Consider the following 25721-nt stretch of genomic DNA (forward strand, 5'->3'; position numbering starts at 1 on the left):
ATGTTTTCCTTAATAACTACTAAATTGGTAGTCTTACAACTTTTTTGTGATGTCTTTGGCATATGAATTTTCTAATATATTCTAGGTGTTTTAGTGCCAATATTTAAAAATATTACAGTGTTCTCCAATTTTATTTATGTCCTTGAAGTTTTTTTTACTATTTTGTATCTAGAAATAGTCCAGTCCTTAGGAACATCTCAAGTTTGATTAAATTTTCAGATTTGAATATTCTTTCAAAGGAAGTTAATTTGACTGTTAAATGAAAGTGTAAGGATCCCATATGTATTTGTTAGAAATATATGTTCCATTTGCATTAGTAGAAATTTATAGATTTAGAGATTTGATTTTAGTGAAATTATCTTTTGTAATTCTCCCTAAGTGGAAGCAAATATACTTGTTTTGATCTGCATTACTGGGGAAAGAAAGCATTAAATTGTTTCCTAAAGTTATGGTGGCTTATTTAAGGTCTTCAGGAGGGCCCAAAAAAGTGCCTTTCAGTTATAGGACAGTTGACTGACTCATTAAAGGCAAGGATTTTTTTTTTTTAATTATTTGAGGGTTTTTGTGTTTTTTTTGTGTTTTTTGTTTTGTTTTGTTTTGTTTGCATTTTGAGAAAACTGTATTCTGTAGTGTCAAGTTACAGCTTCTATAGTGACTAATTTAATAAAACAAGAACCATCATATTGATACAGAAAGTGTCATAGGCACATATTTTTCCTGTAACTTTCTGGGCAAGTCTCTCTGCTAGTCCTGAGATTTTATTTTGGGTTCATGTTCTAAGTTGATAGGTGGAAAAATTGACAAAATGTTTGTTTTTTATATGGTTCACTCAGTAAATATATTTTGAGGACTATAATAGGTAATGGAGATACATCTAAAATTCAGAAGAAATATTCACGTAAATAGCAGGAAAACCAGGAGAATATTTCAAAGGGAAGATTGTGTTAAGGAGAAAGTATTTGAAGCTTCTAGTTGCTGGTGATAAGTAGAAGGGTATTTAGCATCTTCAGTGTATGTGGCTGAAATACATAAACACATACATACACAAGCATATTCACCGCTACACACATAAGTATAAAAGAAATATTGAGCTATTTTATATTTATTTTGGACTAAATCTTTGAAATCCCATGTGAATTTTATCCTTATAGTACATTTCAATTTGGACTAGCTGCATTTTAAAACCTCAATATCCACATGTGGCTAGTGACTACCATCTCGGCTACCATATAGCTCTAGATTACCCTGTCTCATCTTTCAGATCACAACTTGTTGTTTCTTAAGGAAGCTTTCTCTGATTCCCTCGGTCTGTCCATTTCTTTACACTGTCAGTCTTAAGGAATCCTATTCTCTTCCTTCAGAGCATTTATCATAGTTTAAATCTTTATTCCTGAGATTCTCTGATGCTCATCTATCTCCTTCACTAACTGTAGGCATGATTGTTTCCCAGTGTGTTTTCAATCTTTACACACAACTGGTGCTCAGTAAATAATATTTCACTTAATGGATTGTGCTCATTTGTAGTATAAGGAAATTTGACCAGAATCACACATTTGATTTTAAAATCAGGCACTAAATTCTTTCTAATTAATTTTGCTGTGATAAGGATGTATAAAATATTAATCTGAGAAGTGGTTTTAATTGTAAGGTGTTCACTTGGAATGGTGTTGTCCTAGATCATACTTCTGTAAACTATCATGTATTTTTAACTAGTAGACAGATTTTAAAACCATAAGCATATTTTTGAGTTGATTTAACAGACTTGATAAAAGAAGTATTAATAATTTAATTTTTTAAAAATAAATTCCCTGCTCATATTCATCCTGAAAATAAGACTGACTTAAATTATTATAAAATTAAATTATTTAAGTTGAATTTTTATAAGAATAAATATTTTTAGATAGACTTCCTTGAAAATAGTCTTTTTCATTTTAAAGAATGCTTATTGTGATTTTGGTGAAGTGATGAAACCACATGATCTGCATTATCTGATTAGTTGAAAGTCAAGAAATTATAATTTGGCCATATTTTAGACAATCATAGGTTGTACCATAGTCTTGAGTTTAAAAGGAATTTAAGCATGATCCCTAACCTAGGTAAGTTTATACTTTCCTGTGTACTATGCAAGTAGCAAGAATGAGATACTGTTAAAACAGAGTTGGATAAGATTTCATTACTAAAACTGGTATTTGAACTGTATCTTGAAGGGATGGGAGGCATTTATCATGAGAAGAATTTTAATCAAAGGAACAGCATATATACACAGAGTTTCAAAACATTTTGTAATACTTCACTAAGCAACTAGAAGCACACAGTTGACCCTTGAACAACATAGTTTTAAACTGCAGGATGGCTTAAATGCAGATTTATTTTTATGGCACAGTACTATAAATATGTTTTTTCTTCTTCCTTATTTTCTTAATATTTTCTTTAGCTCTATTGTAAGAATATAGTATATAATACATGTAACATACTAAATATCTATTAGTCAACTGTTCATGTTAGTAAGGCTTCTGGTCAACAGTAGGTTATTAGTAGTTAAGTTTTTGGGGAGTCATAAGTTATACTTGGATGTTTGGGGGAGGAGGTCTGCACCCCTAATTTCTGCCTTGTTCAAGGGTCAACTGTAAGTCAGTCTGGCTACAGCATAGTTTGGCAGGAAGAAGGGGGGATGCAGGGGAGGCAGAGCCAGGAAATGAGTCTGGCAGGACAGTTTGATGGTAGGGTCATAAAAAGCCCCATGTGGTACTATAAGGAAACTTCACCCTATCCTGTACAGTAGGGAACAAAACCATGGAAGGGACTTGAAAAATGTGACTAGCAGGGAGGCAGTTGCAGTGAAAGGAAAAATGAGGCATGGACTTACCCTAGTATGTGGGTGTGGAAAAGAGAGTATACACAGATTACTCACCCCACCCTAACCCCTCAATCCTTCCCACCCTACCCTTGACCCTTCCACTTAGAAGACAGGATACTGAAAACGGCATAATTCTGGTAAATTCTTCTTTAAATATTAATGAAGATAATGTGTCTGTATTTTAGTGAATTTTAATGGAAACTTGTTATGTAATAAGTCTATTAATTACTAAAGGGCAGGATATGTTTTATAAAGCAGAAATGATTATGATTCAATCAGTGTCATTTTTCACTGCATGCCGAAACTTTTAATATAAATTATTTCATTCTCAAATAATAGCCTGATTTTGCTGTTTGGTCATATTAACTTTAATCAACTTAAAAGTAAAAGGATATTCCATGAGTTAGTTTTTTAAAAGATTACATGTTTTATTAGTGCATTGGGATTTTAATTAATGTTACATGTTAGTAACTATTTTCCAATTTGTTAAAATTTAAGGAATAAAGTAGAAGTCTAAATAGGTTAGTTTGTAAAAGCATAACTCTATATACCATGAACCAACACTGTAACCAGGAACAGGTGGCCTGGATAAAATGCCTTTGCTTTGAAAACAGTATCTCCTTTTGTTGCATAGGGAGATCACAAGGCAGCAGTAACATCCTATAACAATCCTGTAACATAGCTCTGCTAAAATCTGTAAGGAAAATCTCCCTAATCTTAGTGGTTGCTAAGGTATGTGGTCAGGACATTGATGTCTTTTCCTGACAAAACTTTCCACTATTAGCCATAGCAAAAACATCAAACAGAGATGAATACTGCATGAGCCCTTCCCATTGACACTGGCCTGTCAGCTTTTTTTTGGAAAGGGCAGTGAAAGGTGAATCTTGTTTGTTTGACCCTTGTGATTCTCATCCTTAGTATATGTCATTTGTGGGGCATCATAAGATGGGTATCATGAAGGGCTTTTCATTATATTCATTTTTTAAGCTCTAAATGAGGTTTCAGTTTGGCAAAAAATAGGTTAATGTTTTGTAAACATGTGCACTCTATCATTGATGATAAAACACTATATTTATATATCAGTTAAGCTTCATAAATATGATATTTAAATCAAATTTCGTAATGATATTTATCCTAAAATTAATTTTGGTAACTTCACTGTTACAAAAAACTGAATTATGTTAATTTTTTTAGATTTAATATTTTATTTAAATGAATTAAAATATATTTGTTTTTTCATGCAGATTTGAGTTCTGTGAACCTGCATTTGTGGTTGGTAATTGCCTCCAGATAGCATCTGACAGTCATCAGTATGATCGAATTTATTGTGGGGCTGGTGTCCAGAAAGACCATGAAAACTACATGAAAATTTTACTGAAAGTTGGAGGCATTCTAGTCATGCCTATAGAAGATCAGGTAACTTTACTGTCCTTTGCTTAAACACAGTAGTTTAGGGTGGGAAATGGAATCAGTGAAAAGTAGGTTTAATTTTTAGAGAAGTACCTGCCATAGATCAAAACTTGAAATGGAGTCTTAATTACTGAACCAAAGCAGATATAGAAGAAATTCTTTATACTGGGATTTGAAGAGATTTGGTCTTTCACCAAGAGCTTAGCTACCACCTACATGGTGTTTGCCAAGTCATTTCTTCCTACAGTTTCTTTACCTGGAGCTTGTTTCAGTTGGATGTAATAATCTCTACTAGTTGCTCAGTTTCAAACATTTTTGTAGTTCTTTGAACATGAGAAAAAGAAAATCTATTTGGGATTTGATTTGGACTGCTTAAATCCATTGAAGAAACAAGTAAATTTTTAATTCTTCATTTAGTACTACATCGACTCACTTGAAAATACTTGCTTGCCTTCGGTTGAGAATTACTAGGTATAATAAATGCATGAAAATACTGATGTATTAAAAAATGGGTGGATCTTTCAAAAGGAAATTACTTTAAAAATGTACAAAAATGCAAAAAAAATGTACAAAAATGCATTTCAAAAAAAAAAATCTGTAATACTCATTTTAACCTAAGTTTGAAATGTTTAAAATGCTTTGTGGTTTATACAGAAGATAAATTGTGTAAGACGACTGGGACCTTGCCTGATCATTTTGGAGTTTATCATCTTAGGGAGTCCCTTAACATCACAGCATGTTATTTGCAGTTAAGTAGATTTTTGCCATTACCTTGTGCTGTGCTCTATGGCAAATTGTCAGTTATTAAAAAGACATAATATAAACCATTAATTAAAAAACGCTCCTGGAAAAAAGTTACTCAAATGCTTCTGGAGTTGAGACTCCCAGATGAACAATCTTCTGTTTTCTGTTAAAGATACATCTTCAAACATTTAAGATATGGCTTCCCATTGGTATTTTATTAAATATTAATTATATACTATTATACTGATGTGAAATATAATGCACTGACTTTTATGGTAGAAATTGAAAGTATTAATTCAACTTGATCAAGCCATGTACTGAGCTAATAATTTTTTTCCAAGGACTGGGGATGGATTTTTGCCAGGTGGGTAAACTTCTAATCCTCTTGTGATTAATTAAATCTATTTTTGAAATACTAAGTTGAGATTAGAATTAGAATCTGCCTTTTTTACCATCATGGAAGACCAAGAAATTGACTCTTTGGTACAGTAATCAGAACATGGTTTTATTAATATAGCGCTTTAACCAAACAACTGAACCTATGTGAGACATATATTTTGGGAGCCACTGGCAGGTGTGGATTGAAATAAGACCCCCAGAAGCTGTCAGAGCCCAAGTATAATATTATGAGTCAGTAGACCATATTTGGATCTACTTACATGGACTTATCTTTCTAGAGCTGCAAATATTTGTCATTCCTTATTATTTTATGGTAAGTATTTAAATGAAAGTAATTTGATTGCATTCAAATAGAAGTGACTATAGCAACCATTGGCATTTATTTTGTTAAAGCAAAATTGTGACTATAAGATGATCACATTTCTAGGACTAAGCTATTCTATTTCTGTTTTTCCCTTTAAATAGTTAACACAAATTATGCGAACTGGACAAAACACTTGGGAAAGTAAAAACATCCTTGCTGTTTCATTTGCTCCACTTGTACAACCAAGTAAGAATGATAATGGCAAACCAGATTCTGTAGGACTCCGTAAGTAACTCTTGGTCCTTTCTGATTGAAATGTGGCTTAGATTGTTCAACTCTTAATGCTTGAGATTTAATGGACTATATAATTATGAAGAAGTAAATATGTAGGCAGTAATATATTCAATAAATTTATTCAACTTTTTTATGGAGGTGGGTTAGAGCTCCTCCTACCTTGCACCAGATGCTGTTAGCTGCCTTCATGGACATATGAAAAGAAGGGGCAGGTCAAAGAAAACATGAATTTATTAATTATAGTTGTGAATTTATTATATTAAATTTGTTGGCATTTTCTGTACAGTAGGACAGCAAACACAAAAGCCTTTATTTGGGCTGCAAGGAACTTGGTTGTTCCAAGGCCAGAAATAAATTTCAGGGTAGTTGAAAGTCATCGGCTAGAGTGTAGAAGATAGATTATACAAGACTTAAAGGGAAAATCAGTGTTGGTGTGGACAGAGTTGTTTGAAAGGAGAAAAATAGTAGACTTCATGGAAGATGGTGGTAAAGGAAAAAGGAGGATGTAAAGTTTTACCTTGAATAGGTAGTTGAGGGATCCCTGGGTGGCACAGCGGTTTGGCGCCTGCCTTTGGCCCAGGGTGCGATCCTGGAAACCCAGGATCGAATCCCACATCAGGCTCCCGGTGCATGGAGCCTGCTTCTCCCTCTGCCTATGTCTCTGCCTCTCTCTCTCTCTCTCTCTCTCTGTGACTATCATAAATTAAAAAAAAAAAAAAAAAAAAAGAAAATAGGTAGTTGAGTGGTAGTATCATTTATTTGGTGGTACCATTGTTTGCAAGACTGGCAATGGAATAGTTTGGAAATAGGTGTAGGAGGATCACATACTTTATTCTGGCCACGTTTAAGTTCTCTGTTGGCATGCATGTGTCAGGTAGTCAAGTAGATAGAAACCTACTGCATGAGGGAGATATAAATTAAAAATCATCAATGAAAAACATTTTAAGCTATAGGAGTGGGAAGAGTGAGGAGAGAGGTGTTTGTGTTGGAAACCAAGAAAAAAAAAAACTATTTCAAGAAAGGGAGTGATCAACTTACTGCAGTTGAAAGACAAAGAGATGAGAGTAGCTTCAATTGGTTTGTGACTTATGATTTTGGAAATCAGTAAGTAAAGTTCTGTACCAGAAATGAACTTTACCATGGTAGACTTCTTCCTTTAATTTGCTTTTTAAATGAATCTATTTTAGGGGCTCATATGGTTGAGTGTCTGCCTTCGGCTCAGGTCATGATTTCAGGGTTCTGGTGTCAAGTCCCTCATTGGGCTCCCTGCTCAGTGGGGGACTCTGCTTCTCCCTCTCCCCCATGCTTGTGATATCTCTCTCTCTCTCTCTCTCTCTCTCATAAATAAATAAATAAATAAATAAATAAATAAATAAATAAATAATCTTTTTTTAAAAAATGAATCTATTTCAGGGAACCTGGCTTTATACTTAATTTTTAAATTTTATTTTCATTTCATTTTATCTTCTTTTGAGCTTTGTGATTTTTGTGGTCTGTTTGTCCCTGTTCAGGTTCTTAACAATGGAGAGATGGACTTGGTGGGCGGCAGATAGCTAGGAATTGAAATGTCACTTTTATCACCTACTAAAGTAGATGGGGGAATATGGCTAAGGTCTGCATGTTAAATTCTTTTCTCCTTCCTGTTTTCTTAATGTCAGAATTACAGGTTATTTTTGACTGTTTTCTTTATCATAACTGGTTAGAGAGTCATAAAGAGAAGTAATGAAAACAATTCTGTCACATAGTTTGGTCTTGACAGTGGCCTGACTTAACCGTAGCATAATGTGTATCTGTAAGGGTATTGAGGTGCCCTTACAGAAGCCCCTGTGCATTTCTGTGCACCAGCTATTTACTGACGTGTTACTTTCTAATAGACGTTGTAGTCTGACTATCCACCCAGTTAAGGCAGTGCTGGGCAATCTCCCATCGTGTAGGCTTACTCTGTCAATACAGGTGAGCAGAGCTTAATGAGTATGCTTGTAAACAGAGGAAAAGAGAAAGGAAAGGATGGAGCCACATATGACCAGCTGTTTCTTACACACAAACTGTATAGGCCACTCCTCCTGCCTTGGGGAAGAAGGTGTGTGGTGATGCAGAGAGACCCAGGTAGCTCTGCAGCAAATGTCAGTGACAGGGAGATCTCTTCCCCAGAAGCCCAGGACAGGGCTTACTAGCATTCTTCTCTAACAGGGGCTGCCATCAGAGGAGACTTATTGACCACTCTCTTCATTTTCATAAGATTCATAAATTCTGACACGGTGCTCTTAATTTTAATCTCATTTAGAAAGAAATCAGGCCTTCAGTTCTAAAAAACTTTTGAGCCTTTCACAATTCAGAAAGTGTTAATCAGACATTTTTTCCAAACATACTTGTTGCTACTATGTGCTGCTTACAAAAATGACATAACAAAACCACTTAAAACTTCCTTATAGGGACGCCTGGGTGGCTCAGCAGTTGAGCATCTGCCTTCCAACTCAGGGTGTGATCCTGGAGTCCTGGGATTGAGTCCCACATCGGGTTCCCTGCATGGGGAGCTTGCTTCTCCCTCTGCCTGTGTCTCTGTTTCTGTCTCTCTTGTCTCCTGTGAATAAATAAATAAAATCTTTAAAAAACAAAACAAAACTTCCTTATGAAAGGAAACTGGAATATATGAAAAATTAAAAATAAGAATGATTAAGACAACCAAAGGATTATCAAAAAGATTGATTCTATTGGAAAGGTAAAGTTACTCTGCTAGAATGTTAAATTTAAACTTCCTTCCTGTCTTTTTTTTTTTTTAAGCCAATTCTTTTTATTTTTTTAATTTATTTATTTATGATAGTCACAGAGAGAGAGAGAGAGGCAGAGACATAGGCAGAGGGAGAAGCAGGCTCCATGCACCGGGAGCCCGATGTGGGATTCGATCCCGGGTCTCCAGGATCGCGCCCTGGGCCAAAGGCAGGCGCCAAACCGCTGCGCCACCCAGGGATCCCCTTCCTGTCTGTTCAGAAAGAGACATGTGATTGTATGTGCTATGGGACTAAAAGGAACTTTTTAGCACCAGAATCGAGTAACTGTCACTTGTGTTCACATGCATGATATAATTATTTCAATAAAGCATACTTTTTGTTAGACTGTACACACACATACCTGTATATATATATATACATGTATGTAGTTACCATATAGTATGGGCTATACTATACAGTAGACTACATCATACTGTTGTTATCAAATACTTAAACTCCTTGCAAAGAGCATAATAATAACAAAACTATTTACTCCTTCCTGTTTTCCAGACATTAGAATTACAGGTTATTTATGACAGTTTCTTTAACCTATCATAACTGATTAGAGTGTCACATAAAGAGAGGTAATGAAAACAATCGTAACACAGTTTGGTCTTGACAATGGCACATCTTAACCATAAGCATGATGCGTATCTGTAAGGATATAGAAGTGTCCTTACAGAAGCCCCTGTACATTTCTGTGCATCAGCCATTTACTGGTGTGTTACTGTCTAACAGACGCTGTTGCAGTCTGAGCATTCCTCATTATGACAGTTTTCCTAGTTTAGTGTCCTTTAGAAAACTGTATTTTATAAGTGTGATTTTACATGACATAGTTATGAATGGCATGGATGATAATAGGCGATTTTGTTCTTTCTCATTTTAAGGATGTCAATATAAACAGATTTAGGTAGTTAATAAGACTGTTGTTGGTTGGGTTGATTGACATGGTTGTGAATGTAAAGTAGGGATAAATTGGTTAAAAGGCATAGCATGGAAGACAGGCCTAAATTAAGAAACAAGTATCTATCATGCCTCATAAGTATTTAAATGACCTGTCTGAATTTTCATCAGAATAATGTGGTAGGGATGGGAAGAGGAAATGGCAGTGTTGATGAAGGAAGATGAGCTAGAGGGGATAGTTGTTGAAGCTGAGTGTCTGCTACATGGGGCTCATTACATTATTAACTCTCTTGTGTATACTTGAAAGTTTCTATAATAAAATTATCAACTCCCAATAGCAATTTATAAAAATAAGTCGGGAATTATGATTTGATAAAGAATAAAGGCTTCACTATGAATAATGTTCACAGAATGAAAAATGTTCTGAAAATATTATTTGTCAAAATTTAATGGGATGTTTGGAAAATAAGAACGTTTCCTTTTCTTGATTAAAAATGCTTTCTGTTTAGAAACATTATTTCATTAATTGTAGGGGATTAAAATAAAGAATGTTAGCAAAAAAACTAAAAACTTATACGTGCAAATCTTTTGCCAAATGTATTTTGTAGCTGTGAAATTGCCCATATAAATAGTTACTAAAATGTAGTTAGAACTTTTCCTGAATTTTATTTATCACTACTTTTGATTGACCTTAAAGTACTATTTGTTTTTGGAGGAGTATACAACATTATAAAACAAAACAAAAACAAAAACAAAACAACCGCTTTAAGTTCAGGGCCGGCCCTTTAGAAAGGGTGAAAGGAAAGAGGAAAAAACTCTCTACCAACTAAAGAAAAACTGTTTTCTCTATACACCACCCAGTAGGTACATCTTTCTTTATTCCGGATGTGTGGGTTTTCCACACCAAGCAATTCTACAGTTCTTTGTGGACACCACCAACTAGGTGTCCTGTGATCTAACTCCATTCTGACACTAGCTGGTATTAGCATAGACCTTGAAGGCTTAAAGGGCTCTACCTCACAAGGCTGCCCACTCCTCCTCCAGCTTGAGACACCAACCAGTCAGTCACAAGTATGAGTTTTCACTTGTGTTTCTGATTGCCTGGTTGTAAATCAGAAGTTTGTTGGAGTGGCTTACAGAACCCAGGAAAACAGTTTACTTACTAGATTGCCAGGTTTTTATTATCAAAGGATCCAACACACAAACAACCAGTTGGAATTGATTGATTTATGAGAAGGACAAGAGCTTCCATGCCTTCTCTAGGTGCACCGCCTCCTTGGTACTTTTCTGTGTTCATCAACCCGGAAGCTCTCTCTGAACCCTTTCGGTTAAGGCTTTTTATAGAGTTTGATTGGCCACTTATGATGAACTCAATGTCCAGCCTCTTTTCCCCTCCCAGAGGGTAGTGGAAGTTCCAGTCCTCTAATCCCATGGTTGGTTCCCCTGGCAACCAGCCCGGCATCCTCTGGGGCTTACCAAAAGTTGCCTCATTAATGTAAACTCAGGTGTGGTTGGAAGGAATCTGCTATGCTCTTATCACTTAGATAATTCCAAGTGTTTTCAGAGCTCTGTGTCAGGAATGAGAAGCCAAATGTATATTTCTTACAAGTCACAAGGGACAAAAGAGACCTAAGAAATTGTGACACTGAATCACTTTGAGCTATATGAAGTTGCTGTTTTTGAAGGTTAAAAATATCCCCAAATCATCACTTTTCTGAGTTTGACCTAAATATAATGCCCTTTTCAATTTTTATTAATAAATAAAAATGAAAGTGCTGAGTGCTAGGTTCCTATGAAATCTTTATGAGACTGCCTTTTGGGAAACAAAGCTTATGTGTGTGTGTTAGAGATAACCTTAATTATAATTTTGAAGTGAAAGCTTTAATTCAAAATAAAATTTTAATAGCAATCAGGATTAGCATTGTCTAGTCCATTAAATCCTTATCTCATAACTGGAAGCATTAGAAACAAGTGAATGTTAAAGCATAGAAAATATGGGGGACTTTTGAATAACTAGGACTGAGAATTATCTAAAAGTTTTTGTATCATTCAGAAAAACTTAAATGCAGCTCCTGTGGATACTATTTTGGGATTTAAGTAAAGTCTGAATCCTTTTCCATTCTGAGTCTATTTGGTTCTTTATGAAGTTAAGTATTCTGACAGTTTAGGATTGAAAGGTTCATAATTCTAACAGTGTCCTTGGAATAGCAATGTTGGCAGAGGAGGAACATAATTAACGTGTGAAGAGAGAGTACAAAAAATGTGAGAGAGGTTCAAGAATAAAGACCAGCTGAAAAGACTAATTATAGCTCTATTTCTTAGCTTTTTTTATAATTTCTAAAACTCTTTTATAGATTTATTCTCCCAGCTTCCTCATGCCCCTGCTTTTTCAGAGCTCACTTAGTCCATTCTTCTCTGTCTACACTCCCTCTTGGGTGCTCAGGGAGAGGCTGGTGGCTCCCAGATTTCTATCCCCAGCCCTGACCTTGCCCCTGAGTCCCAAGGTCATGATTCAGCTGCTTGTGGTTGGGCAGGAACATAGTTTGCAGTTAAATGTCCATGTTCAGATCCCAACTCATGTCACTTATGAGCTCTGTGACCGGTATCAAGTTATTTTACCTCTTTTCCTCACTTAGTATAAAGTGTATTATTGCCCATAACACGCCAAAATGGTGATTAGTATGTCCCTGTTGTTTTTCTTCCTGAAGTCTCCATTCAGGAAATGTAACAGACATTTCAGATTTAACACAGAACAAAATTTTGATTTTCTTCTCACCAACTACACTCTTCCTCTCTGTCATGTCAGTAATTGACATTAGCATTTTTGTATGGGCTAAAATTCTCCTACATCCAATCCCTTGTCCATCCTGTCTTTAAAATGTGTTTCAAATTTGTCCACTTCTGTGCATTTTTACTGCCATCTTCCTCACTCCCATCAGCATCAGAGTGTGGTCAGATCTCAGGTGGATTACCGGAGTGTTCCCACCTGATCTCCTGCTCTTCTCTTTAGGATCCATATTCACAGAGGAGCCTGAGTGCCATTTTCATTGCATTATGACCCTGCTTTTTAAAAACCCTTGAGCAGCTGCATGGCCAAAACAGGGCACGTTTTTTGTTTTTTGGTTTTTGGTTTTTTTTTGACCAAGGCCTGCAAGGTCATCCATGATTATACCTCTTACTGTTTCTTCCTGCTCTGAACTTTATCTATGCTAGCCTTCTTTCAGCTCCTTGAATATGCTAAGCTCATTTACCTTTTAGGGCTTTTTGCATTTACCTTTAGGTATTGAGTGAATGTGAAACAACTTAAACAGTTTTAGGGAGGTAGGCAGAGCAGGTAGTATTTTACACATTTTAGCATATAAGGGATGGTATGTCACGTGTTATTACCAGTGCTCACAAAACTTCATCACTGACAGAAGCAGGACTTGAACTCAAATTGTTATATGTTGTTTCAGTTTCCATCTCATACAGTTGGGGGCAGGCACAGGCAGTAGAACAGTTTCCAATAGGCATATCCAGTATGGTTCTTTGGAATTCTTTTCTATTCCAGTATTCAGTAGGGAGTTGAAAAAAGATAGTTTGAAGAAAAGATTTTGTAGTTGGCCATTTAGGCCTGTGCTAAGAGGTCTTTGAATCAGTCTGAAAAACTGGAGTTTAAAAACAAACAAACAAAAACTTATCTCCTACTGTAGGGTGTATGCAATTTGTGATAGGATCTGGTGTTCAGAACACAGGAGGTGCTCTGAGCCTTGGACAGGATGATGTACTGTGCAAGCCTAGTGCCTCCAGGGCCCGGTGGGGAGCACAAACAGGAAATGCTGTGGCCCTCACTCCTGGAGCTTATAGTCTGACGGTAGGGAGAGACCGCGGACCAGAGTTACTGAAGAAGGCAGATTTCATTGGTTATAATAAGAAAGTTTCCAAGGTAAGTATCCAGAAAAGACTACCAAAAGTAAAGAAATAAAAAATAAATGAAGATTTTTCATGCTGTTTAAGCGGAGGAGGGTTATGTTTTATATTGTCGAGGCATTTGAGAAGGACCCTTAATGATGGTTTCATTTCCATAGGAATGGAAACTTACTGGGATAGAGAATTAATTTCTTTCTTTATAAAGTATTGGAACAGGCTACAGAGAAGAATGTGTGTTCTAGGGCTTATGCATTTATAGATTTGTGGGAGACAGGAGTGAAACGACAGGATAGGGTCCAACTGTGATATGTTCGGTAGAAGTAAACATCAGTAAATTGAGGAAATCTGCAGTGTGTTCTTGGGTTATTATTATTATTATTTGAGTTATTATTTACAGCATGATTTGTGGTGTCTCTTTGCCTATGAACCAGTTCTATTTGCTGATTAACAGAGAAAAATTGTGTGTGTGTATGTGTGTGTGTGTGTGTGTGTGTGTGAGAGAGAGAGAGCTTTAAAGCTCAGACTGAGACAGCTCAAATGTTGCCTTTATTTGAGTGTGTAGAATAGATCATTTTTGTATCAAAAAGTATAAAAAAGATATGTAGTATAAAAACTCCCTTCTATTCTTGTTCCCTAAATACTTTATTCTCATGTAGCCTGTTTCTAAGCTCTTACTTATTCTTTCAAAGAATTTTTATGCAGGTATGGGAATATACATATACACATATCTGTACATAGAAACTTTCCCGCTGTCCACAGAATTTAGAATAGTGGCCTGGCATTTAGTAAGTGCCTTGAAGTCTTTGTTAGATGGCATCAGAGTTTTTATACTTTCTGTGTTTTCTAATGTTTGCTAAGAAATACTTGTTCTGTGAAGAAATGAACAAATACATAATGTTTTACTTTTTTATGTTTTATGCGTGTGTTTTGTTTTTGTTTTTGTTTTTTAGCCCCCTGTGCTGTCCGGAATCTACAGGACTTGGCTCGTATTTATATTCGACGTACACTTAGAAATTTCATAAATGATGAGATGCAGGCCAAGGGGATTCCTCAGAGGGCTCCACCCAAAAGAAAAAGAAAGAGGGTGAAACAAAGAATTAATACTTACGTATTTGTGGGTAATCAGCTTATTCCTCAGCCTCTAGACAGTGAGGAGGATGAAAAAATGGAAGAAGATAAAGAAGAGGAAGAGAAAGATCACAGTGAAGCCATGAAGCCCGAGGAGCCACCTCAGAATTTACTGAGAGAAAAAATCATGAAACTTCCCCTCCCTGAATCTTTAAAGGCTTACTTGACATATTTTAGAGAAAAATAACTTAGATCAAGAAGAAAGAATGCCTACTGATAATTCCTTTGGTCTTGAAAATGTAGCATTTGTTAGGAGTTAAAAGAGAATTCTTTCATCAGTGCGAATTATAGTGATAAAAGTATAATTTGTTTTTGTCTTAGTAATAAAAATGATGTATTCAGTAAATAAAAAGAATCCCTTTTATAAAATATATTTTTCTTTAAATCTTGGAAAAAAATGCTGTTTTATCTCAGAGTGACTTCAAGAGTGGAATGCAACAATACTCAAGATTTGTGTACTGTAAATCCTTTTCTGGTTCCTTACAGATTTGTAGTGCTGAGGCTTACATTTAATTTTGTATAAGGTTAAATAATTGTTAAGCATATACTGATTTTTGAATTGCAGTTGTTTGCATTTCCTCTATGAAAACTTTCTTTTCTAATCAGGAAATCAAATGCCGTATAGACCACTGACCTTACTTTGTTGCAATCACTATTGCTGAGTCGCTGTAGTATTCCGGGCAATACATGAGTGCAATAACAATACAGATATGAATAATTTAGCTTTAAAAAAAAACAAAAAAAAAACAAACAAAAAACGTTTCGTGAAATTCAACAGCACTGCTACTTTTGCTTTTGAATCTATTGCCAAAAGATACAGGAAACTATCTGCTTCTCTCATAGAGATTTTAAGAGCACATCAAGTGAGTATTAAATAAAAAGTATAAACCTAATACAGTTCTTAATTTGTGTGGACCCTTTACATTTTCAGTATTTAAAAATAATGAGGTTATTTTACTTGCTGGAGTTTTAGAAGATAGTATATTTAGGTTTGGTTTTTCTATTATCCGCTGTGCTTTATACAGTATTTGGTTTGAAAAAGAAAACCCATTGTTCTGTATGACTGTTGACAGCACAGACAGTTAGGGAGTAAATGTGGGTAATGGCCTCTTTCTTAGGTTGTGCTCAGAGGCAGGACCAGAGCAGATTTGGTCAGCAGGTGCACTTTAGCAAATGGAACTCCCAGTTCATTTGAATATTTGTCTTTGACAAGGTAGGACTGAGCTAGCCTACATTTGCTTCGAATTCATCTTTGTAGTGTATGAGATATTCACAGGAATTGTATGTAGATGCCTTTTGCTTTGAAAATTGTGTTCAGAATCATAAGTTTAACCTTTGGGACCTATGTTGTGCTCATTTAACTTCCCATGGTGTGTGTGGGGGGGTTTGTTTTGTTTTTTTGCTAAAATTATAATGATTTTCACTTTTTTCTTAATACCACATAAACTATCCATCATTTGACTGTTATAGCTTATCAGTGATAAAAGAGGTAGTAAATGCCATTTTTGTTTCTTTCCTTCCTACTGGGGCCTGAAAAGTCATTCCTTGTTAAGAAAGTGTCACATGGATTATGTATTTTTTAAAAGGAAAAATTTGAGAGTATCACTACCACCAGCATCACTATTTCAGTAGTTGATCAAATACATTTAAGGAAACCCAGTTGATGTATAGTAAAAGGATTATTATCTCTTGAAAGATTTAACTATTAGTAAGACACAGATGGTTTCAAAAATCTCAGATCTGGTAATTCTACATATTTAAAATAAGTGTCTGAAATATTCTAAGGATGAATTCTCCCAAGTAAATTAGACTATTTTAGTAATGGGAAAGATAATTTCATGGAAGAAGGTATTTGTTTTATACCAGTGACTCGGGGCTACATGTATCTCCACATTTTTTTTTTTTAGATGATTACTAAGCTGTTACTATAAAGAAATATCCCATCTCATTTCTATCAAGGAAAAAATAGTTATACAATTGTCATGTTAGGAATATTCATTTTATTTTAAATTGTTAGTTTTAGAAGCTTAATATCAAGTTCCCGATACCCACATATTTTTATCTAGTATCTACGTATTTTTATCCGGCACCCTTCCTTTGGCTGCCCTCTACACACTTTGTTGGTTTTGGAGCTAGTGTTCAGTTATGTAAACATAAATATTCTTAAATGATGATTTTACTATTCAAAAGAGAGTTTTTGTCAAGGACATATTTGAAGATTGATTTGTTCAAATGGTCTTTTATTTTGTTGACCTTAGCAAAGTGTACAGTAGATTCCCATTATCATTACATATTTTTTGTCATTGAAATGTATCATTTGTGTTTTTAAATGCATTCATTCATTTTACAGTTGTGACTTTATCATTGACTTTAAATAAAGAAGTAGAAATAAAAAATGAAAATTCAAGTGAAAAGCCCTTTTATCTGTTAATGGGAATATATTAGAATGATTAAGAATATTTTGGGTTTGGGTGTATTTTTTAATTCATGGTTACTTGAGTATGGATAATTATGCTTTATAAGTGGAGAAGTAGCAAATAAAGGTGAAATAAAGTTAATTGAAAATGATGGTTATATTAAAAGGATTTTAGCAGCCAGATAAAACAATAGAAATAATCTAATTATTTTATAAAAAGAAAGTAGGGGTAGGGAGATAACATGATTTTCCTAAGTCAAATAGCTAGATGGAGATGGCTTGAAATAGTGTCCAGCATCTGATAAATCTGACAGACTGTCAACAGCACCGTTACTACCAAGAAGATGATTTAAATCTACACCTCTTATTGGTTAGCATGTTTGGTTCCAGTCTTAATAAAGAAAATGTCATTAAGATAGCATACATAATGGTCAAAATGCAAAAAATGTTAGGTGTTGGTTTCTAGCTGTTTGAGAGGCTAAAAGTGAAGCAAAGCCTATGAAATCATGGGAAGACTGAAAACTATTTTAAATAAACAGTTGCATATAATTAAATTTTGTTCTCCGGTAGCCTGGCTTTCTTTCTTTTTAATTTAGAAAAATCTCAATATACCTATGGATATATGCTTGAAGTATTATACACAATTGTTTGTATTTGGACATCTTACTTCCTTTTGACTGTTGCCACCTCTGAAGACAGTGTAGGTTTTTTTTTTTTTAAATTTGTTTGTATTAAGTAGATAAGAATATTTAGAAGATACATGCAAAACACAAGGAATAATAATTCAGTGTACATGTAAGTACACATGTGTACCTACTACTAGATTTGATTACTGGCATCACCATGACTTGTGTGCCCCTTCTTAATCTTCTCTTAATTACTCTCTGGGGTACTCTCTCCTTTTGTGTTTATCATAACTTTGCCTTTTGCTATAGCTTCAGCACATAGGTTTGAATCTCTAAACAGTATATCATTTGGCTTCATACATATTTAACTTTATACAGGTGGAATCATACTGTATGTATTCTGCAGGATTTTTTTTTCACTCCACATTGCCTTTCTGAGATTGTTCCATGTTGTACATGGTTACGTTACATCCACAACTCATTTTAATTATTCATTCTACTATTGATGGACATTCGTTGTTACATCAAATAGTTCGGTTGTCAACATTCTTCAACATGTCTTGTGGCTGTATTGTGTGCAAGAGTCTTCATAGGGTGTGCATCAAGGAATAAAATTACTGGATCACAGAATATGTTTATATTCACTTTCATGGATGGTGCAAGTATATCTCCCTGAATAGTGTAACAGTATGTTCCTTCCTGCAGTGTTTAAACGTTCCAGTTATTCCATAACCCTACCTACATTTGATAGCAATTTTTTGCCTGTTTCGAGCGTGAAGTGTTATAGAGGCTTTGTTACTTATTAAGGAGGTTTTGTACCTTTTTGAGTGTTTCTTGGTTTACATCTCCTTTCTGTAAAGTTTACATTCAAGTCTTGGAAATGTTTTATTGGGTAGTTTCTTTTAAAGAAATTGGCTTGTATGGTTCCTCATGTAGTCTGGCTATTAACCCATTGTCAGTTACATGTACTACAGATCTCTCATTAGCTTGTGGTTTCTGTTCTCCTTCTGTTTGTGGCGTCTTTCATGAATTAGAATTTTCAATTTTAATTGTGTCACATTCATCTTCACGCAACCTCAATCCAGAATCATGAAAATATTAGCCTATATTTTCTTTAAAAGTTCTGTGATTTTTCTCTTTCACATTTAAGTCTTACACATACTGTTAATCTTTGTCTAAAGTGAGAAACAATACTTTTTTTTCTTACTTTTTTGATCAACTGTTTCAACACCATTTTTTGAAAAGTCCCATTTTCCTCTTCTGATCTACAGTGTTGTCATACATTTTTGTATGTTTGTGCTTTGTATCTAGATTTTCTTTTCTATTTTGTCAGTCAATTTATGGATCCCTGTGCTAAAACTACAGTCTTAAATAGATTTACAATAATTCTTGCCGTAGTGAGATAAGCTCCTTTAATTTAAACTTAGGTATTTCTTGGCTATTCTTGAATCATTTGACTTTTTGTTAGACATTACAGTCCACTTCTCAGAACACTTTTACACATTTTGGGATCACTGAATTTATAAATCAATTTGTGTGAGAATTAACATGTTTATGATATGGAATCCTCCAATCCGTGAATAGGGTACTTCTCTCCTTTTATTTATATCTTATTAAATGTCTTACTAAACGTACCTAATTTTGTTTCAGATGTCTTGATTTATGTGTAAATATTTTGTATTTTTCAATGCTATTGCATTGTTTGTTAAAGTTATATTTTGCTCTATTCTTGATTTTTGTACATTACTTAAATCATACCATCTTGTGATTAATCATCTTTATAAAGACAGTTTATTTTTTCCTTTGGGTGTTTTTTTTTTTTTTTTTTTTTTAAATTTTGCCAGATATGCTGGTTGGGACCTCCAGTACAGTGTTGAATAGAAGCAATGAACAAGAGCAACCTTGTTTCTCGTTTTATTGCCCATATATAGTCATTTTTAATAAATGCCTTGGTGTCCTTTGAAAGAATATATATTTTGTTGTTCGGTATAGTATTCTGTAAATGTCTTTTGAATCAAATTTTTGATTGTATTCAAATCTAATACAGTCTAAACTTTTTTTGTATGCTCTTGTGTTTTTTAGCAAAACCTCTCACTTGGATGGCAGAATGTCAGTTCATTGTAGTTTGGATTTTTCTTTGTATATTTTGATGCAATGATGCTACACTTTCGGTTTGCTACGTCTGTTTGGGCCTTTAACATTATGTGGGAACGCTCTTTAATATTTTTCACTTTAAAGTCCATTTGGTTTGATGCTCCTATAGCATGTTCTGGGGTTGGTGGTCACCTAGTGTATCTTTTTAAATTTTATTTTAAAAGCTAATTTGGAAATACTACATCTCCAGGGAGGTGGTTTGTTTGTTTTTAAATCCCTTTCTCCCCAAGGAAAGTTTGAAACAGGCAGTTTTTCTTGTGTTCTCTGGGTGGATGGGGGCAGGGGGTAATGTGGATTATTTCTAGTTCATCCTTAATGAACTTGATGAAAATAGAGGTTTTCCAGTTAAGACCCTCCACTTAGGAAAAAGGCTTTTTCTTCTCCTTTCTGTAACCCTACTATCCCCAGATCTGTTTCTTTTACTTGGTTGAGCAAATACTATCAAGGTGAGCCAGCCTTTGGTGTTTTATCTTGCTAATAACTTCTCATTTTCCCTTCATTTTTGGACTCTTGTGTGTATCTTTAACTTAACATATTGATGCATTTAAAAAATATTCATAGTATTTAACATATCTAATAATACTTTTCTGTGGGAGAGTTGTCCTGAGGCACTCCAGAGAAGAATCTCGCATCTGCAGTGGCCGTGCCATTCATGGGGTTCCCCGGGCCTTGCTTGCATCTCTTAGCCCTGTATCCCAAGAGGTAATCAGATTTTTTTTTCATTTAATGGCAGCTCAAGTAGAGAGTGCATAGTCTATCCTGGAAAAATGCTCTATGAATACAAGCTAATAATTGTGTTTTGAACTGAAAACAGTGCACAAACTTGTATGCACAAAGCAAAAGCACAGTCCTTGTAAGGCATGGGATCGAAAGGAAGAAATGACCTTTTTTAGTTCATTGCAATACTTAGGAAATAAAATAGGCTCGGACAATGTCAAGCACACCTGGTTCATTTTAAAATCATTCTTTTTCATAGAGGTTACTTTTTCTTCTGATCTCTGGATTTTAAAAAAATACTAAAACCCCACATAGTCAAGTTTGAACGTTTTGCCAAAAGAGGGCAGTATTCACCCACAGTGGAATGTTAAGGGGCTGAAAAACTACTGGAAAGGCGAGTGGGTCTCTTTCCTCCTAAGGTTGATCAAGTCTGGAGAGACTAGGTCTGCGGCCCTGGTCGTCTGGGACCGTCCCAGGCTGTAATTCGTTTTTCTAGTACTTTTCCGCTTCTTAAGGTGCTAGTGTGTCTGAAAAGTTTCAGTCTTTGAGGATGCGCTGAAAAACCTTCCCTAGGTACCTGTCCAGGGTGGCTCGCCCCGCCCCCGCCCCCGCCCCGCGACCTGGGGGGTCCAGGTCCAGGACACAGGAGGCCCTTGGCGGGGGGGGGGGGGGGGCGGGGCCCGCGGGGCGGGGGCGGGGTCTGCCGGGCGCCCCCGCCCCCTCCCCCTCCCCGGGACAGCGTCGTGGCTCCGCGCTCTGGGAGCAGCACAGGGGAGCCGAGACGGGGGATGGACTTGGACGACGGAGACTTCGCACCTCGAGCCTGCCGGTCCCCCGCGCGGGCTCCGCCTACGCCCTTCACCGTGTGCCCCAAGGTCTCCTGGCCCCGGTCGCTCAGCAGGTGCCTGCCCTGTCTGGGGACCCAGACAGAACTAGCAGGGCTGGGGCTGCGGCTGGGGCTGGGCTGGGGCTGGGGCTGGGGCTGGGGCTGTGGCTGCGGCCCCCAGGGCGGAGCGAGCGGACCCCCAGACCCCCCAGACCCCCAGGACTCGGCAGGGCGCGGGCTGCCTCGGGGCCTCGGGCAGCACCGACTGAGCCGGCGTCAGGGGTGACTCTGGGCTGGATACTGAGACCGGGGAGCCCATCAGAACAGGCGGCACGTGGGCCTGGTTCCAAGGTTCCAGCACCACCCCGCGTCTCAACACTGGGGCAATGAACCTGTCCCACTGAGCTGACGTTTGCATTAAGTGAGATAATACGAGTGACACACAGACCCCCTCACCACACTTTCCAGGCCTTCCACCCTAAGACAAGGACAGATGCTGAAAGCACATGCTGACGTGAGGCTCAACCACTCCATGAAGTGGAGTGAAGTTTCTGTGGGGTCCGCAGTGTCCACGGAACAGAGAACTTCTCTCACGGTCCCAACTTCAATCTTGAGCAGAGGGAAATAGCCTGAGATTCTTGGAATTTTGAGATGCGAGATAACATCAGCAGTGTATGTCTTTTTTTTTTTTTTTTTTTAAATCATCATCATGAAATGAGGAATTTAGCCTGGTGATGAAAAGCTGAAGTCAGTGGTCGGTGGTTGTTCAGAGTTGAGACACACGTATTTCCCATACATCTTTACGGTGGTTTCCATTAAGCATTTTGCTTATTTTATACGCTTGCAGATGCCAAAATCAGTCTTACTCTAAAAAGTAGTCAGACCGACTCTTGAACCTGGGAGCACTGCACTGTGCAGGCAATCAGCACAGCTCTAGAGGGGCCTTGATACGTGCAACCGTCCCTGTGTCACTTTGTGATAGTTCCTGACAGCAAAAAAGCTTCAGACAAGGGGCAGTTTGTCTCATCAAGTGCCATAGACTTAAAAGGCTACTTAGGTCAGATCTGGACCCAAAGTTTTGATTCTTAGGTGTTTCAGAGAAGAAATTAGCACTCACTAGACACTGTCTTCTAGATGCAATGGACAGAATTTAAAACTGTTGATGTACTTGTGAAGAGCCTTCCAATACATATGGAAATAAATTCTTTTTTTTCTTTTTTTAAAGATTTTATTTATTTATTCATGAGAGACTGAGAGAGACAGAGAGAGAGAGAGAGAGAGAGAGAGAGAGAGAGAGGACGAAGCAGATTCCATGCAGGGAGCCTGACCTGGGACTCGATCCCAGGTCTCCAGGATCATGCCCGGGGCTAAAGGTGGCGCTAAACCCCTGAGCCACCGGCGCTGCCCCGGAAATAAATTCTAATGGTTGGGTCTGCAGGTTCCAGACTGGGCCTGCTCATGAGCCAGATACTCCTACAGATGAAATGTGTGTTGCCATGGGTGAGTTCTCGACTCCTTGATGTCTCAATTTCCTAGTCCCTAAATGGGGATGCTGATAGTGTCCACTGTCTCGGGTTATTCTGAAGACTAAATAAGATGATGCATGTTAAATACTTAGGACAGTGTCTGGCCCTACTAAGTACTATAGAAGGGTTCACTAGTATTATGTTTACAATTAAGGATAGGAGCCGCAAATTCAAATACCTCCAGGAAGCTGCCCGGTCAAGCCATGTGAGGGAGGTGGGAAGATGAGAGACAAACTACTGCGTGAGTCGTGTGATGGACTGCAACCAGCTTTGCTTGGATCTGTGGAGGTCAGGAGGGGTGAGAGGTGAGCCAGCAGCAAGGGCCAGCCAGCCACTGAGGTCATTGCTGCCCTGTGGGAATTTGGGCCTATTGTTAGTGAGCTTGCTGCATTTTTCAAGAAGGTATGGAAGTCGAAAATGAAATTCCCTAACTTTTAAATCTTAGAGGATAATTAAAAAAAATTTTTTAAGTGAAAGGCAACACCACACAGGCCCAACCACACATGTTTGTAGGGTACTTTTATGTCAGGACCTTCCATTTGTGAACTCTATTAGGGAAATAGTATAAAGGCCAAGAAATATGTGTAAAGTCTACAAAAACTGGTGCTCTACTTCTTTTGGGCTCCAAATCCTTGACATAGGATTATATTTACAAGTAAGCAATATCATGAAGGCACACTACTAACTGCATTGAGATAAGAATTCTGGAAAAGAAAAAGCCCATCAGCCTTTGGAAGCTAAGGCCTGGCCTGATTTCTCCCTAACAGCAGCATCAAGAATTTTTGTTAAACCACATTTAAACATGTATGGGTTGTCATTGTAACAGTGGAAACAATGTAAATAAACATAGCCAAAGTGCTTTGTAAATGTTAATTAGTAGTAGTATGACTTTATTGAGTTTGTCTTTCCATGTTTTTAAAATTTTCACCTTAATATATTTTTCTCAACTGTAGGTAAGGAAACTTCACTATACTAAATGATTGATTACGGTTGGTGTTTCAAATCTAGAAAAGTACAGAACTACTCCCTCCAATTTTAATTTACTACCATCTATAAAGGTATCATTGGGTTATACTATATGTTGGCAAGTTGAATTTAAACAAAATATTAAAAAAAAAGAGAGAGATCATTAGGCATTCAAAGCAAATATCGTTTACCAAATAGTCCACTACCATTCAGAAACTCCCACTTCTTACACTGAGTACTTCAGTAAAGCAAATCTTTCAGAATTGGAATTAGCAAACAAAAAATTTCTAGTAATGAACTTTAGGGAGCCTGTTCAATAATCAGAAGCCCCATGTAGCTTTTGTTGACTTTACTTCAGCACCAGGTCACTAGGTGGTACCTCCAGAATCTCAATTGCTGGTTATGAAATGTGATTTTTAGAATTCCCAGGAGTGAGAGATCGAGCTTCGGTTGAACTCAGGGACTGTGATTAAACAAACTCTAAAAACCATCTCGATTCCACTAGAAAAATATAAAAAGTGATTTGAGAATTTCCCCAAAAGTTTTAGATTGGAGAGTATGGGCAAAGTGAAGCATTAACTATTTAATTAAGGCATTTCCTTTGTGTACAAAGCTCGCCTTGCCCTCCAGATATACCAGCCTTGAGAGGGAGGCTGTGGGTGGCAAATGGCAAAAGAACAAGTTCCGTCATGAAAACATTTATCTAGCTGATAAAAGTGTCATCTCGTTCAAGAAGAAAATAGGATTCCTTCAGCTTTTTCCAGTTTCCAATCCAATCAGACAACCAGGTTTAAAAAAAAAAAAAAAAATTAACTCTCAGGGATTACTTTGGCCTTTGAAACAGAATTTTTCATAACTTTTTTGTAACTGACATAACTTGCTGGCTTTGAGTTATCACTTAACCGTAGTGAGCAGGCCTGGACTCCCTAGACACTTCCTCCATTTGGCATGGTTGAAGGTAGGGAGGAGGGACTCAGGCGAACTATATCTAAATTCAGACCTACCCCAACTGTTGACCTGTTGGAGAGAAAATGGAATAGTTGAAATGCGTTTCCTATTTCATTGCCTGCTTAATAAGTCAGGGTACACTATTTCAGCAAATGCCTCCAATCTTGGGGGTCTAACATGGTGTAGTCTCACCACCCTAACGATTCAGGACAGCTTGGTCCTCAGAGAGGAGCTAGAAGAGGCTGTTCTAGAAGGTGAGTGTTCATGGAGCCCACTTGAGGATCTTGGGTGGAGGAACAGTGAGGAGAGGGCAGGCCCAAGGCTGTGAAGTGATAAAAGCTTCCAGCTGTTGGCATTGTGTCCAGGGTATGCCCCATCCCTGATATCTGGGAGTCATTCATCAATCAAACCAACCTATGGGAGAATTAGTTTAGGGGATAAACAAGTCTTATCTGGACATGTTAATTTGAGGGTCTCTCATGGGACAAATAGTTGAAGCCCAGCAGTAGTTATGAGGAGCTGGAAATGTAGATCTGTGGTGTTGAGTCCTCACTCCCCTAAAGTGCCAGGGAGGGGGCAGGGTGGAGGTGTGGGACAGGAACACACCACTGGAGGGGATAAAGTGAGCTAGCCAACATAGGACAGGCAGCAGGATATGTCCCAGGAGGCGTGACCCAGGTTTGACAGAGTCGGGCTTGGAAACTGGAAAGCCTGAGAGTTGGATGGTGCAGATGACTTAGCAAAAGCACCTTCAGCAGAAAAGGAATGGAAGCCAGATTGCAAGGATAAAGGAGTCGTAGGTTTGCTTTTCCAGATTTCAGAAGTT

At 37.0% G+C, this 25721-nt stretch overlaps 2 protein-coding genes across 11 annotated transcripts in view; both read left to right on the forward strand.

Annotated features, from left to right (window-relative positions):
- PCMTD1 (protein-L-isoaspartate (D-aspartate) O-methyltransferase domain containing 1) overlaps positions 1–17686 on the forward strand; it is a 67796-nt gene extending 50110 nt beyond the window's left edge. For all 10 annotated transcript variants that reach the window (XM_072734760.1, XM_072734754.1, XM_072734755.1 and 7 more), the window contains 3 exons: positions 4102–4273; positions 5876–5999; positions 14539–17686. In XM_072734760.1, the coding sequence (XP_072590861.1) occupies positions 4220–4273; positions 5876–5999; positions 14539–14903 (543 nt within the window). In that variant the 5' untranslated portion in view covers positions 4102–4219 and the 3' untranslated portion in view covers positions 14904–17686. The remainder of the gene's footprint in view (positions 1–4101; positions 4274–5875; positions 6000–14538) is intronic.
- PXDNL (peroxidasin like) overlaps positions 1–25721 on the forward strand; it is a gene marked incomplete at its 5' end in the record, with an annotated part of 490956 nt that overhangs the window by 50255 nt on the left and 414980 nt on the right.

The sequence above is a fragment of the Vulpes vulpes genome, chromosome 13, assembly GCF_048418805.1.
Source record: "Vulpes vulpes isolate BD-2025 chromosome 13, VulVul3, whole genome shotgun sequence".
Taxonomy (NCBI): Eukaryota; Metazoa; Chordata; class Mammalia; order Carnivora; family Canidae; genus Vulpes; species Vulpes vulpes.